General features: G+C 35.4%; 1 protein-coding gene across 4 annotated transcripts in view; it reads left to right on the forward strand.

Annotated features, from left to right (window-relative positions):
* The first annotated feature begins 13,652 nt into the window (after positions 1–13,652).
* Positions 13,653–14,395, forward strand: part of LOC122041030 — a 36,919-nt gene continuing 36,176 nt past the window's right edge. For 2 of the 4 annotated variants that reach the window (XM_042600563.1, XM_042600564.1), the window contains exons 1-3: positions 13,653–13,809; positions 13,904–14,023; positions 14,094–14,222. In XM_042600563.1, the coding sequence (XP_042456497.1) occupies positions 13,955–14,023; positions 14,094–14,222 (198 nt within the window). In that variant the 5' untranslated portion in view covers positions 13,653–13,809; positions 13,904–13,954. The remainder of the gene's footprint in view (positions 13,810–13,903; positions 14,024–14,093; positions 14,223–14,395) is intronic. The other 2 variants (XM_042600562.1, XM_042600561.1) reach the window with 2 other exon arrangements.

Here is a 14,395-nt window from a genome sequence, read left to right on the forward strand (position 1 = left end):
GGAATAGAATTTTGATTTTGAGAAATTGTCTTTATGTACCAAGTTTTAGAAAGAATTTAATTTCAATTTCTAAACTATTTTTGGATGGATATGCTGTTTCTTTTGATGACAAAGTGGTTATCAAGAAAAATAGGGTTATTATCTATTCTGGTACATTAGTTGGCAATTTGTATACTCTAAATCCAATAACTCCCGTAAAGCAACAAATGGAAATTAATAACACATCCTTTAATTCTAATAAGAGAATGAAACCTTCAAAAATGAACTAAACATATATTTGACATCTAAGACTTGGTCATATTAACTTAAGTAGGATTCAAAGGCTAATAGCCGATGGACTCTTGGGTTCATTAGTGTTGGAAAACTTTCCAACCTATGAATCTTGCTTGGAAGGAAAAATGACCAAGAGACCTTTTAAGACAAAGGGGTATAGAGCAAAAGATGTGTTGGAATTGATTCATTCTGATTTGTGTGGACCTATGACTATCTAGGTGAGAGGTGATTTCAAATATTTTATCTCTTTTATAGACGACTATTCGAGATATGGGTGTATTTACTTGATGCGCCGCAAGTCTGAGTGCTTTGATAAGTTCAAAGAGTACAAGCCTGATGTGGAGAAACGTCATGGTAAGAGTATCAAAACACTACGGTCTGATCCTAGTGACGAATACCTCTTAGGAAAGTTTAGGAATTATTTATCAGAGGTTAAGATTCAATCTCAATTGTCTGCACTTGGTACACTCCAACAGAATGGTGTGGCAGAACGAAAAAATATGACTCTTATGGAAATGGTTAGATCGATGATGAGTTATTCAGAATTACCAAATTCGTTCTGGGGATATGCTTTAGAAACGATGATGTACATTTTGAACTTGGTACTTTCTAAATCAGTACCCTCTACTCCCACGGAATTATGGAATGGGTGTAAGCCTAGTCTGAGTCATGTCCGAATTTGGGGTAGTCTAACATATGTACTGGAGGGCCATGACAAGCTTAAAAGGAAGTTTTAATTTTTTTTATTTTAAAACTTTCCTTTTTAGTCATTGGCAAGGAATATAAGGAAGTTTTAATTATGTTTAAAACTTTCCATTTTGCCAAGACCAAGGAATATAAAAGAGAAGGAGGGGGTACCTCACCCCATAACACATCTTCTATTTCTCTCTTCCAATCCTTGGTGGTCAGCCCTTGTTCCTTTTCTCTTCTCCTTTTGTTTTCTTCCTTGGAGGCCGGCGGCATCAATTGTGGTAGTCTCTTGGTGGCCGGTTGCTTGAAGGAGAAGAAGAAGAGAAGGAAGCTCTCTTGTCTAGCATCCCTTGGAGGTTAGTTGGTAGCCAGATCTTGGAAGCCTTGGAAGAAGCTTGAGTGGATTTCATCTTGGAAGATCGTCGCCCACATGACGTCCAAGAGAAGGAGGAGAATACAGCAAAAGATCAAGAGGTCTATAAGCTACAAAAGGTATAACTAGTTATTAGTTTTCACATCATAACTAGTTCATATTTTGTATATATCTTGAAAAAACAAACATAAGAGGTTATCGGTTTTAGTTTATCGTTTCGTTATCGATTTTATTTTTCAATTTCATGTTTCGATAATGTGTTTCTATTGAGGTCTCTATAGTTAAACCTAGTTTACTGTAAGAAGTTAAATATTCAATTTCTTTGTGAGACTTTGTCTAGGAAGTGGTGGATAATCTCATACCCAAGAAGGTCTAGTGCCTCGCCATGTTTAACCTGGAAGCCGATCTTTAAAATAGATATTTGATAATTTCTGTAATATGGTTTAACTTAGGAAGATCACATCGGTTAAACTTGGAGTAAAAATGTTAAATATCGTTTCCAATCCAAGTTTAACTTCTGAAGGACAATTTGGATTAATAATGTTAAGCATCGTTTGCAATCCAAATTTAACTTTAGTATAGCACATGGGTAGCTAGGATAGTTCTATGCTTGTATAAATTTTTGTACAGGGGAACTAGGATGGTAATCCGAGTAGCAACCAACAGGATCGACTTTAGATGCGTACGACGCTACAGATTGAGAGCTGGAGTGTCGAATCACCAGCTCTGAGATGTCGACAGCGGTGCCGACGACAGGGGACTACTCGTCGTGGGCTATGGAGTGAATGACGATGCTAGAAGACGAAGAGATAACCGGTAGCATGCCTGACCGGTGATGATAGCCACGGCTGCGGAGAAGAGATGGAGGAGACGTGCGAAGAAGGGGGAAGCGCGGCTATGGTAGCGGACTGTATCGCTAGAACAGGGGTTGAGTCGACGTAGGGTAGCTGCCAGTGAAGGGCACTGCAGCGCGTGGAGGTTGTCGGTGTAGGGAGGAGGAAGAGATGGCAGCAGGAGGCGGCACGAGGGAAAGCGGCTCCAGGGCGTCGTTGGCGGCTGGAGGCTCCAGGCTAGCTACGAAGTCGACAGTCGCCTAAACACGGGGGAGAGAGAAGTCAGAGCATAAAGAGGAGATCATCGAGAGGAGAGTCCTTTGCGACGAGGATGGCGTCAACGTCATCTATTGGCATTTATCGGAGGTGCGTGAGGTCCTTGTGGCGGCGAAGTAGTCTGGTGAGAGAGTGAAGCTGAGAGAGGAGAAGAAGGGGGCGGTGGCTGGAGGTGTCTTCCGGCGGGAGGAGAAGGAGAGAGGAAGAGGTGGCTTGCCGGCGATGAAGGAGGGGGCGACGAAGGTGGCTCCGGCGTCCTCCCCTTTGTCTGCGGCGGCGGCGGAAGAAGACCACGAAGAAGCCTCAAAAAATGCAGCTCCCCCTCCTGTTGCTACAGTATTCTTTCTCTTAAAATCCTACACAATGATTTTACCAAATTACCCCTTCTTCCTCCTTTAATTCCTCCTATGCCCCTAACCCATATCCACATCATAACCTACCCGCCTCTTTTCTCTGACGAGGATTTCGACTACTAGAAGGACAAGATAAAGTACCACCTCAAGAAATAGGTGGAGATGTGGATCATAATCCAAATTAGATTCACACTCCTCACTAAAACTAGAGAAGCACTCTCCGGTAACAAATGGGATGAGCCAGCAAAAAGTAAGATCTAGGCGGATGCAAATGCCACTTAGACCTTACAGTATAGCTTGATAAAAGAAGAGCTAAGCCAAGTTAGACCGCTCAGCAGCGTAAAGGATCTCTAGAAAAAATTGATTGAGTTTCACGAAGGAACCTCCGACACTAAGGTATATAAGAAAATTTTATTTCTAAATAAATTATATAACATCAAAATATAGAATAGAGAATCAACAAGTCAACTACACACCCAGATCCAAGATCTGCTTAACAGACTCCACTCAATTAGACAGAAAGTGGAGAATCACGATATTATAAGGTATACCCTTAACCCATTTCCAAGGAACACTTTATGGGCATCTATAGTAGATGCTTATAAGATTTTTAAGGATCTTTCATCTATTAGACTAGACGAACTATTTTCTGAATTTGAATTGCATAAACAGACTAATGCATGCTTTGCCGAGAAGGGAATTGCTTTGTTTGTAGGAAATTTCAAGACTAAGAAGTCGAAGCTCAAATTCGGACTCGAACATGAATTTTAATTGGACTTAGAAGACGACAAGGAGATCACCTCTGAACTAGTCAGTCTAGTTTGAAAATTGCTAAAGAAGCAAAGAAAAAGGAAAGACCTAAAAGCAACGTGGTCTGAGTTGTCATAAGACTCTGAAGAAGAAGAACAAACTCAAAAGAGCTTCCTTGCTCTACTGGTATAAGCTCACGTTGCCAAGACTGAATTCGAGATTGAGTCCAAGACTGAATCCAAATTCAAGTATGAGTCAAGCCATGAATCTATATCCATTTCTGAAAGGCCAAACAACACTGCAAGTTCTCCTCTAGTAGATCAGATGCTAAGCAAAAGTTCAAATAGGTGTTTCACAAAAGGTAACTCTCCTGAGAGGAGTAGGTGAGAACGCGTTTCCTGTTGAGAGAACAGTAGATGTCGGTTCAACCTAGGATTTTAACAAAATCTAAAGTTAGAACCAGACAATCCAGAGATTGTCTAAATTATTATATTATGCCTATTTTTTCTAATTCTATGGTGTAGGAAATTGAAGTTGAAAGTTGGCCAGAAAAGGAGTAATTAGGGGCCCGGAGGTTCGGGCGCTCGGACCTAGTCCAAGTGCCTGGATTGGATTGAACCCAGGCACCTAAGTAAAGGAGTTGACACATACTAATTGGCCAGCATACATTAGAATTCAGGTGTCTGGACCAAGTCCGGATGCCCAGAGATGGATAAACTTTAGTGGATAGAGCCTTACTGAGGTTAAGCCACGTCAACTTGATGGGGACACCCAGGACCGGTCTAGGTGCCTCAATAATGTTATTAAAAGAAGGTTTGACCAACACCTAAAGGGCATCATTCCAAATGACTTCTGTACTTGCGTGCTATTCTAAAAATCTCTCCATGATGTTGAAACATTCATTCAATGACGATGCTGAATCTTTACTCTAAAATCGTCGGTATATTTGTTTTTATTAATTGCACTTTAAATTCTGAATTCGATTATAATATTTGAGCTATTAGTGGATTGTCCATCGAAAGTACTTAACGAGTATAAATATTGGACTAGGAGTTGTTATAACATCTGAACTAAGTAAAAACAAAAAGTGTCGATGATTTTTTTCTACTTTATTTTGATTTTTTTAAAAAAATGATTCATACTATTCACTCTTTTAGTGCACTTTACTATCCTACATTAACCTAGTCAATCTTAAATAGACTTAAATATATTATCAAATAAATATAGAAAAAGGTCAATTCCATCAATAATTTATTCTCCTTCCACAGAATTATTTACTCAAAAATATTTACCCAAACGATAAGATGAGTAAAATTGTAAGACCTTGAAGATATAAACTTTAAGGCATTGAGACAAAAAATCTATAAAAGAACAATAATAAATAGAATAGAGCAATAGAGTTGTTGTATAATAATTAAAGTCGAGTTCCTCTTTTGTCCCTCTATCTAAAATCATTAGGTTTCCATGGTTATGATATCATGATAAAATATTTAGATTGTCATCAAAGTATTCACGATTCGATTATTAACTATAACATATTTATAAAAAAAATTCCTCTAAATAAAATATGCAACTAAAGGATATTTGACTTCTGGATTGACCGTCGCATTTTCTCTATTTATTCTTGTGATTGGTAGGAAATTTTCATAAAATTAGATAGATCACTTTAAGAATAATTAATCAGCTTGACTGGATTTTCTTTTTTTTTACTATTCAGAATCATTAGACCGTGCTTGAATAAGCTTCAACTATTTTGTTTAATTTGAGTTGACTTAATCCTTTTTCTAATTGATTAAAATGTTGATCAGGGAGACCTTATGTCTCAGTTGTCTTCAAGTAACTCAATACATATCTAATCTAATCAAATTCCTTCCAATTGACTAACACCCACGAGTTAGTTCAACTGGATAAGGTGACAAGTTTATTTTTGGCTGATCATGATTCCAATCAAATCAAACCACATTCAATTGACTCAAATCTGATTCAGTTGACTCAACACTTGTTGGTTGACTCAGATGACTATTGTTGCAATCCTTATCCTCCATAAGATATTTTTTTTAGTCAACCCACTCTTCAATTGACTCGATTCAAACAAAGATTGAGTTATTTACAACAATCGACCAAAATTACTCCAATCGAATGAATTATCGTGCAGTCAACTTAAATGAAACAAAATCCTTCTCTTTGCAAGAATGCAAGAATAATACATTAAGCCAAGTACCAAGTTTACTCAATTCTTTTGTCGACTGAACTTATCTTCAAGTCTGTTGGATCAAAATAGAGGCTTAGAGGGTGAATAATTGATTGTTTAACTTCTACAAAATGTTAGTGTGTAACAACAAATAAACAACAAAACACAAATGTGAGAGTATATAAAGAAGACAATGCAAACAAGAGAGTTTTTATGTGATCAGAACTGCCAACTCCCACTCTAGGACTTATGAGTCACCCCATGAAATTCATTAGCTTTCTCTTCCTCGTATACTTATTAGAGATGGAGAAACCTACTACAATACTCTTTCTTATTAATAGAATCTTTGGTATTGATACGGATTGTAACGAGTGGACCCAGGAGATAATGTGACGATCAAAGTCAAGATGATATGACAATCAAAATCAAGGTAATGTGGAAGTCAAAGTCAAAAGAAGAGAACATTCCCTCACCTAGCTTGGTTGTGCGCCCAGCGCTAAGGCTTTTCAGGTCCAATTCGACCGAATTGTAAATCGGGCGAGAGAAGACCGACCGACCCTTGCACCGGTCGAATATAGAGGTTTAGTGCTTTATTCTTAAACTATAAAGATGTCATGCCAGATCAGGTCTAAAGACGATCGACCTTATGGGTCGGTTGAAATGTCTGACCCACCTTGCAATCAATCAGCCGTGGGTCTGGACCAAATAATGGTTGATCTCCCCAATTCTCACAAATCTCTTTATGTATGTCTGGCCAAATAAAGATCAGTCGGGCATAAGGCACCTCGGTTTAAAATACCAACCGAACTTCTTAGAACACAGTTCCCTCTCTCTGAGCAGCTTGTTATATGCTCGGTCGGATAAAAGGTTAGCCGAGCTTGTAATACTTATCTTCATATTGTTTTCTAGATGGATTTCCACTACACCTGATATATAATATTATTCCCTGAATAGATTTCTAAATAGCATGCAATACATAATTGATTAGGCTAAGAGAAATAAAGTGGAAGCTAAGAGAATGAGCATACTATAATGCTTTGATTAAGTCGTTTTGTATAAAAATAAATAAAAAAAAACTCCTTAACCCCTATTTATAGCCCTTTATCAAGCCTTCACAATATTTTTCTTGCAATGGTTCGATCAACTATTCTTTTTCATGCAATAGCTTTAATGGCTACTTCAGTCGGCTTTATCTAACATCAATCAACTAATCTTCAATCAACTCAATCTTTCATCAATCGATTGTTACATTACAAGATTTAGGATCAGCAATTTAATCGTTCTATTCTAATAACATAATTATTTTTTAGACGACTCAAAGTTGACTATTCTCATATCAGTTGACTAACTCATCAAATGTCTTGCAAATAGAGTGAACAAAAAGATTCTATTTCCTTTTCATTTAATCTGAATGATTGTCCGATGGACTCACATGTACAAGTGCACTCACACCCAACTTTGCACAAAATAAAAATACCAAGAGTATCCTTCTTTGAGACTTCATATGCCAAGAAACCTTACTTTTGGGCATTCTTTTTTTTTTTGTCAATCATCCAGTTAATCTTGATCCGTTGAGACTTTTTATATTGCATTTGCAATACTAACCTATACTTACATACTTAACACACCTTTTAGTAAACACATCTTTTAATTTAAACTTTTGTCCAAGCATCAAAACCATTTAAGGATATAATTACACCAATAATCTCATTTTTTATGTTTAATAACTAATTTAAGTTAGTTTATAAGAGAAGTCAAAGGGTTACTACCTCAAGGGTTTCTTCCCCTTACTTAAAGCTATTACTCCCCCATAAAATAATAACATTTAACCTTTATTTGCTAACTTATACTTTCTTCTCCCCATTTACCATACATCAAAAATAAATTTAGCATTTCCGAAAGAAAGATATTGTAAATTCTAACAATTATGAGTACTATACATGAATTGATAACTTTTATTTCCCCTCAATTTAACATTTTTCTAAAAAAGAATTAAAATGTATCAACAATTCCTATAGAGATTGAAGTTTGACATTATTTCATGTATTTTAGGGGGTTAGAGTTATGCATAGTGACTAAAATATAGTTATAGTTGGAATCACTACTTTTTGGCATTATACATCTCACTAATTAATCATTTGGTGATTAGTCGATTGATTTTCCTAATTTGGTGACTAATGTTCTGAAACCCTTTTGTCAATAGAATTCATGAAAATTCTTAATGATTTTGTATATTCAAAAAATTATTGAAAATTCATATACACATGTTTGTTTTATCATGATTTATTAAGGAAAAATGAGTTTTCATGAAAATTAACTATTTTTTTTACTTAGTTTGGTATAAAGATATTGTGTTAAAAAAAGGTTTAGTGTGTTTGTCAAAGTTTTGTATCAAGTACGACTTCTATAAGTAGTCTATTTTCTTTCTTGCATTATAACCATTTTCAACTATGTTTCAAGGGTATTTTCAATCATGATCATGGAGCACTACGTGCATTACCTAAACTAGTCTCCCCATGATTGGTCACTTTTATGATCTTTATAAAATTAATGATATTTGGTTCAAATAAATGTATAAACATTCTAAATCAAAAAACATTATCCAAACATTTCACATGATTTCTTGTTTAGGGTTTTTTTGTGAGATGTAGTTTAGGTAAAATTCCTATCAAAGTGATCATACATGTCTAATATTATGTATAGGGTTAGTTTCTAATGCACATACTAAGCTCTCTTTTAAGTGAAGAAAATTCCTTTTTGAAAGAGATTTAGTAAATATATCGGCAAGGTTAGACTTAAAAGGTTATAATTAAATTTAGCATAGTTAACTAGTATGTTTCCCCTTATCCTATGATCCCTAATAAAATAATATTTTATCTCTATGTGTTTTCTTTTAAAGTGATGTGTTAGATTTTTATTTCTCATATCATATAACAATTGTATATTTTAATTCTCAAGTTCATAATCTTTTAGTGTAGTGTAGTTATGCCACACATCCTCCTAAGAATAGAGTCGACCTCTATAGATAATAGTGCAATATAATATTACTTTCGACTACTCCAATTAACAAGGACAAATTTAAATAATTGATATCCCTATAAAATCCAAGTAACCTATTAGGTTTAATGTATTAGTCATACCATAAGCTTACATTAATAGTATCCTTTAGGTGTTTTAATATTCTTTTTATGGCAACTGTCTAGCACATACGCGAATGATGATAAGATATCTATCTACTAGTGGTAAAATAAAGAAGATTACCAATTATGCTGGTAAAGAATTTTAAATAATTTTATTGCCACTGGGATCATTATATAATTTAATATAATTTGTAGCGGTTGGAGTAGATTACTCTTTATCACTTGATATGGATTATGATGAATAGATCTGGAAGGTCACATAGTAGTAGGAGTCAAGATAATGAAATAGTTAAAGTTAAGATATTGTGATAGTCATACTTCAAAAGGAGTAAAATCTCCTCAACCGACTTTAATTAAATCGTCCAATACTAAGTTTCTTAGATTCCACTAAACTAAGTTATAATCCGGTCAGGGAAGGATACTAAGCTCTTAAGCCGAGCAAATCAGGGAGTCTGGTGTCTTAAGGTCAGTAAGATTTAAGGCCACCATGAGCGAGGCTGACTGACCTTAAGGGCCGATCGAAACGATTGACTCATTCCACAATAGACCAACTACTAGTGGATGAAGGCAGGTAAACTTGTCCGGTAATAAAGTTAGACAAACTTATATATCCTAGTCGTACAAAAACTAGGGTAGAGCAAATACAACCCAGTTTGGTATGTTGACCAAGGCTCTCAGAGCGAAGCGGACTTTCTCTAGATAACTTATCATGCGCTCGGCTAGGTAAAGAGACAACCGGGCACACAATATTTATACTTGTATTATTATCACCTGAACGAAATCCCAGCATAACATATATTATTATTAAAGGGATTTTTTAAGAACATGATACACTCTACCATTCTCTAACGAGTATCTTAATGCTACGAAGAACATGGTTAAGCTTAATATAATGCATAGCAGTGGAATATACAAAATGCAGCTAAACAGTTCAATAAAAGTGACCGGATTAAGGATCGGTAAGATTATATTCAGCTAATAGCATCATCCTAACAGGACGACCAACTTAAGGATTGGCCGGATTATAATTAATGAACAATATCACATATTAACAAAGCAACTGACTTAAGGACCAATTAAATTATATTTAGACAATAGCAACATCCTAAAAGGGCGTCCAACTTAAGAATTGGTCAGATTATATTCAGTTGACAACATCATCTTAATAGGATAACCGACTTAAGGACCGACCAAATCATGCTCAGCAGACAATATCTCGACAGTCTGTCATAATAATAAATTTGTGTTAGAGAATATTCTTCTGGAAACTTCTTCAGAGACCATCGTGTCTCCCATCAGCAGATCAATAATAACAATATATCCCTCCAGCAACCTCAATAATAACAGAAATTAAAAATGATAAAAGGGGTATACATGTGGGTACAACAAAGATTGCTCGGACGATTATGGTGAACTGCTTACAAACTCTGACACATTTTGTCATCTCATGATTACGAAAGTTATGAGCGGTGGTATACAAAAAGGGAGTCCTCTCTGCAATGCTCATTGACATATGCAACTCCACTCTCGTGCATACATTCTGACTATTCTTCCATTCATTTGGATTGAGACTGACTTGCTTGTCAGAGGGTTTTCGTCAGGGACTCCCCCCTAGTTTCTAGGCATTGACATTTTGTTGGATCGTTTGCTTATGCGCAGGATAAAAGGAGAAGCTTCTTTTGGAGAGAAAGATCTTCTGATAGTTAATCATTCATCCACTGTACTTAACATGTTATCTCCGTAGACTTTAGATAGGGTTATCACTCTTCACTTGAAACCTTCTAATTAATTCCTTAATATACTTAATTAATTTGACGAATATCAATTTTCTATTTTATATGTTTAATTTGGAGTCCTATGAAGAAATTTAAATTACCTACTGAATTCATTTTCAAAGTTTTTTTTTCCTAAGAATTATAAACTCACTAAATAATTATTTATTTTATGATCCTAATATTATATCTATGTAAATTTGTACATTGTGCAACGAATACATCTTTTTATTTCTGGGGTTATAATATTACAGTAGGATATTTAAGTTATTATCCAGATATATATGATTTGATCCCCAGTTATAATATATTTATAAGAATTTTTTCTTTAAATGAGGACGCAATCAAAAGATGCTAGATTTTTGAGCTAACTATTACGTGTGCTTCTTGATTTATTTTAATGATTGATAAAAAATTTCTATGAAATTGATCGTCTAACAATAATCAATAAAGTTAATTGGAATTATGACGATGAATACATCTCTTTAAAATGAAGTATGGTCCACTTGTTTTTTTATTTTTTATTTTTTATTTTTTATTTTTTATTTTTGTAATTTCCTTTGATATGAGATATGTTAACCTAGTAGTCGGTCCACCTATATATTTTTTTTTATAAAACTATTTAAAATATAAATTTAATATCCATATGGTAAAATTTAACGTTTTATATGGAACAAAGGAAAAGCTTTCCAATAGACTTTGAACAAGTTCATTTATTCATCGTAACTAAAACTTTGTTCCACTAATCTAGAATCACGTAGAGTCTTATCGATATTTTTTTATATATTTTAAATTTAGATATTAAGGCACATTTAGCATCAAACTAGAGGTAGGGGTGTACTTCTCGGGCAATGGTGTAATACGTAGATGCTCAAATGAATAATAAAGCTGTAGTGTGCTGTAGATAAGTTTTTCTTTTAGAGAAAAACGATTCTAACAATGTTGATTATTTGGACGAGTCTTTATAACTACTTTTTAATTTATTTTAATGGTAAAATTTTTTATAGAATTAAATTGATCATTTTTAGAATTAATAGTTTGAAGAGTTGAATATTTAAATTATAAAAAAAAATAAAATAAAAGTGAATAAGTCAACTTGTTGTTGAGTTCTGTAATTTAATTCAAACAATTTTTCTTATTTTTTTGTTAATGCATATGTGTATGCATTTAGTCCATATTACTAAGCCAAAAAGGTTGGAAGACCTTATATATGAAGCTCTTCCATCATTGTTTAGCAAAGTTAAGGGGACCTACACGCATGCGCGGGCCGAGCCCAAATCAGGTGGTTTTGGGGGTTCGAGCCGGAAATCCATAAATCGGGCGCGACGCACGCTTGCGCGCAGGGGGAGGGTGCAAATCCCCAGCTCGTGGACCTCACGTTTGCAGGCACCCTAGTTTTTGCCAGTCTTTGGCCGCGCGCGTGAGGAAGCGACGCACGGTTTAGTTTAGTGCTTCAGAATGAATAAATGTTGCGTCTCTGTTCGCCGTTCGTGTGCTCTCGAGAAATCTGCTTTCTCCTCCTTCCCTCTCTGTCTTTGCGTGCTCTAGTTTTCCTTATCCTGAGGCTTGGTGTTTAGTGATCTGAGGTTGAGTCCGAGTGTGACGCCCGTCTTGAAGTGCACCTACGGACGACGCGAGTGGTTGTTGAATATTGAGAGAATTTTGCTGGAGAGCCTCTGTACCGTAGGCGACAATATATTCTCTAAAGACAGTCGGTACATAGACACTTCAACCAGAGGATAACGATTTCTGGACCTTAATCTTTTATTTACTTGTTCATTACATGCTTACTATTTTAGTACAAATATATTATTGTATTAGTGCTCTCAATCTACAACAACACTTGTATGATAAGGTTAATCTATAAGAAAAAGACAGTACAAATATTAAAAAGAACACACACAAACATAAAAATGAGTATAATGAATTAATGATGAAGCAAACACGAGACTTTACGTGGTTTAGGGATGTAAACGAAGAACTGGAGCTCGTCTTGGCTCGAGCTTGAGTTGACTTATTTTATGCTAGTTTAACTTAAGCTTGTAAATTTGAACTCAAGTCGCCTTGATCATTTAATTCAAGACTTGAGCTCGAATTAAAAAATTAAAATTAAAATTAAAATTTTGAGTTGGAACTTGAGTCAGAGTCAACTTGAGCTAGTTTTACAAGAGCTTACAAAATAATATATTAATATATTATATATATAGTTGTATTAAAAAAAAGAAAAAGCTCGATAAGCCATCGAGTCAGAATTACAAGAGCTCAAATTCAACTTCAATATTAAATGAGCCAATTCAAATGATTTGACTCATTTATAATCCTAATTTTTTTTCGCTCTTCATTAGGGCTGTAAATGAAGTAAGCACTCATGAACAAACTTGGTATTCGGCTTGGTAAGAGCTTGTTTATGTTCGTTCAATATACATAAAATTAATTAAACAAGCAAGCTTGATCAACTCGTTAAGCTAAATAAACAAGCTTGAACACATATATGTTCAGCTCGTTAACGTTCGTGAACAACGTTCATGAACAATGTTCACGGACCATATTTATTAATAAAACTCTTTTCAATATGCTAAATAAATAATAAAATAAATAAATAAATAAATTTAAATTATCAAGCTCAATAACTAATCAAACAAATAAAAGTTTCAAACCATCAAACAAATATGAATTGAGACCTTGATAACATCTAAATGAACTAAGCTCGAACCAAGCTCAAGTCAATCTTGGATTAAGAGCTTGATAATATTTAAATGAACCAAGCTCAAGCCAAGCTTCAAACAAATTCAAGCTCATAAAAAATAAACCAAGCCAAGGTTGAACACTCATTTTAAAAGCTTGGTTCATTTTAAGCTCGGCTCGACTCGACTCGGTTATTTTATCAAATAAGTTTGAACATCCCAAAGTTCGGCTCTGCTCTGCTCTGCTCTGCTACCGCCCTACTCTTCATTATTTTAATAATAATAATAATAATTTTTTGAGGTTAAAAACGCTATGCGATATAACCTGAAGCGGAAGCTCCGTCGGCGCCACGGCCCTCCTCGCTGCGAACTCACCGCAAGCCTCTCCTTTTCTCACATCGTCGCCGACTTGTCGGAAACTGTAACGATAAACGGTTTTTGATCGACTGTGGAAGTCCGGCTCCTCTCTAGCAGGTGACGTGATTCCCGATCCCTTCGCTCGATTCCTCTCCTCACGTGGTGTACCCGATCAGAGTTTGGACATTAACAGTTTGAGGGTTGATTTTAGGTGTTTCGCAGTGACAAAATCGGCAGGTTGTGCAACCTAGATATCTGAAAAATGATTCAGCAACAATGCTCTAGAGTTGCCAAACAAGTGTGGAAGCCACTGCCCTCTTTTATGCACAAGGTCATTTCTTCCTTCGCTTTGCCTTTGTTTTAACGCGCTGCATATGTTGATTTGCTATTTCACCCTACAGAGAGGGATTCATAGTCGTAACAAAAAGGCAATGGAACTAGTGGCAAAAGGGTGGAGTGCTCTACAGGAAGTAGATAGGGTTATCGACTATGCCGATCGGAATGACACTCGCCTCATCCCGCAACTCAGAGTATGGACTCACAAACTAACTGAATAATCTTTTTTCTCTCTAATTGAATGTTTTTCTTGTATCCTTCACGAGCATACACTCGCTTTCCTCTTATTTCCTATTGAATTTTCAATAGAAAGCAGATTTTTTTAAAAAAAAAAATTTGAAGAGAACACCTGAACAACTGAGATAGG

Source organism: Zingiber officinale, chromosome 2A, assembly GCF_018446385.1.
Source record: "Zingiber officinale cultivar Zhangliang chromosome 2A, Zo_v1.1, whole genome shotgun sequence".
Classification (NCBI taxonomy): Eukaryota; Viridiplantae; Streptophyta; class Magnoliopsida; order Zingiberales; family Zingiberaceae; genus Zingiber; species Zingiber officinale.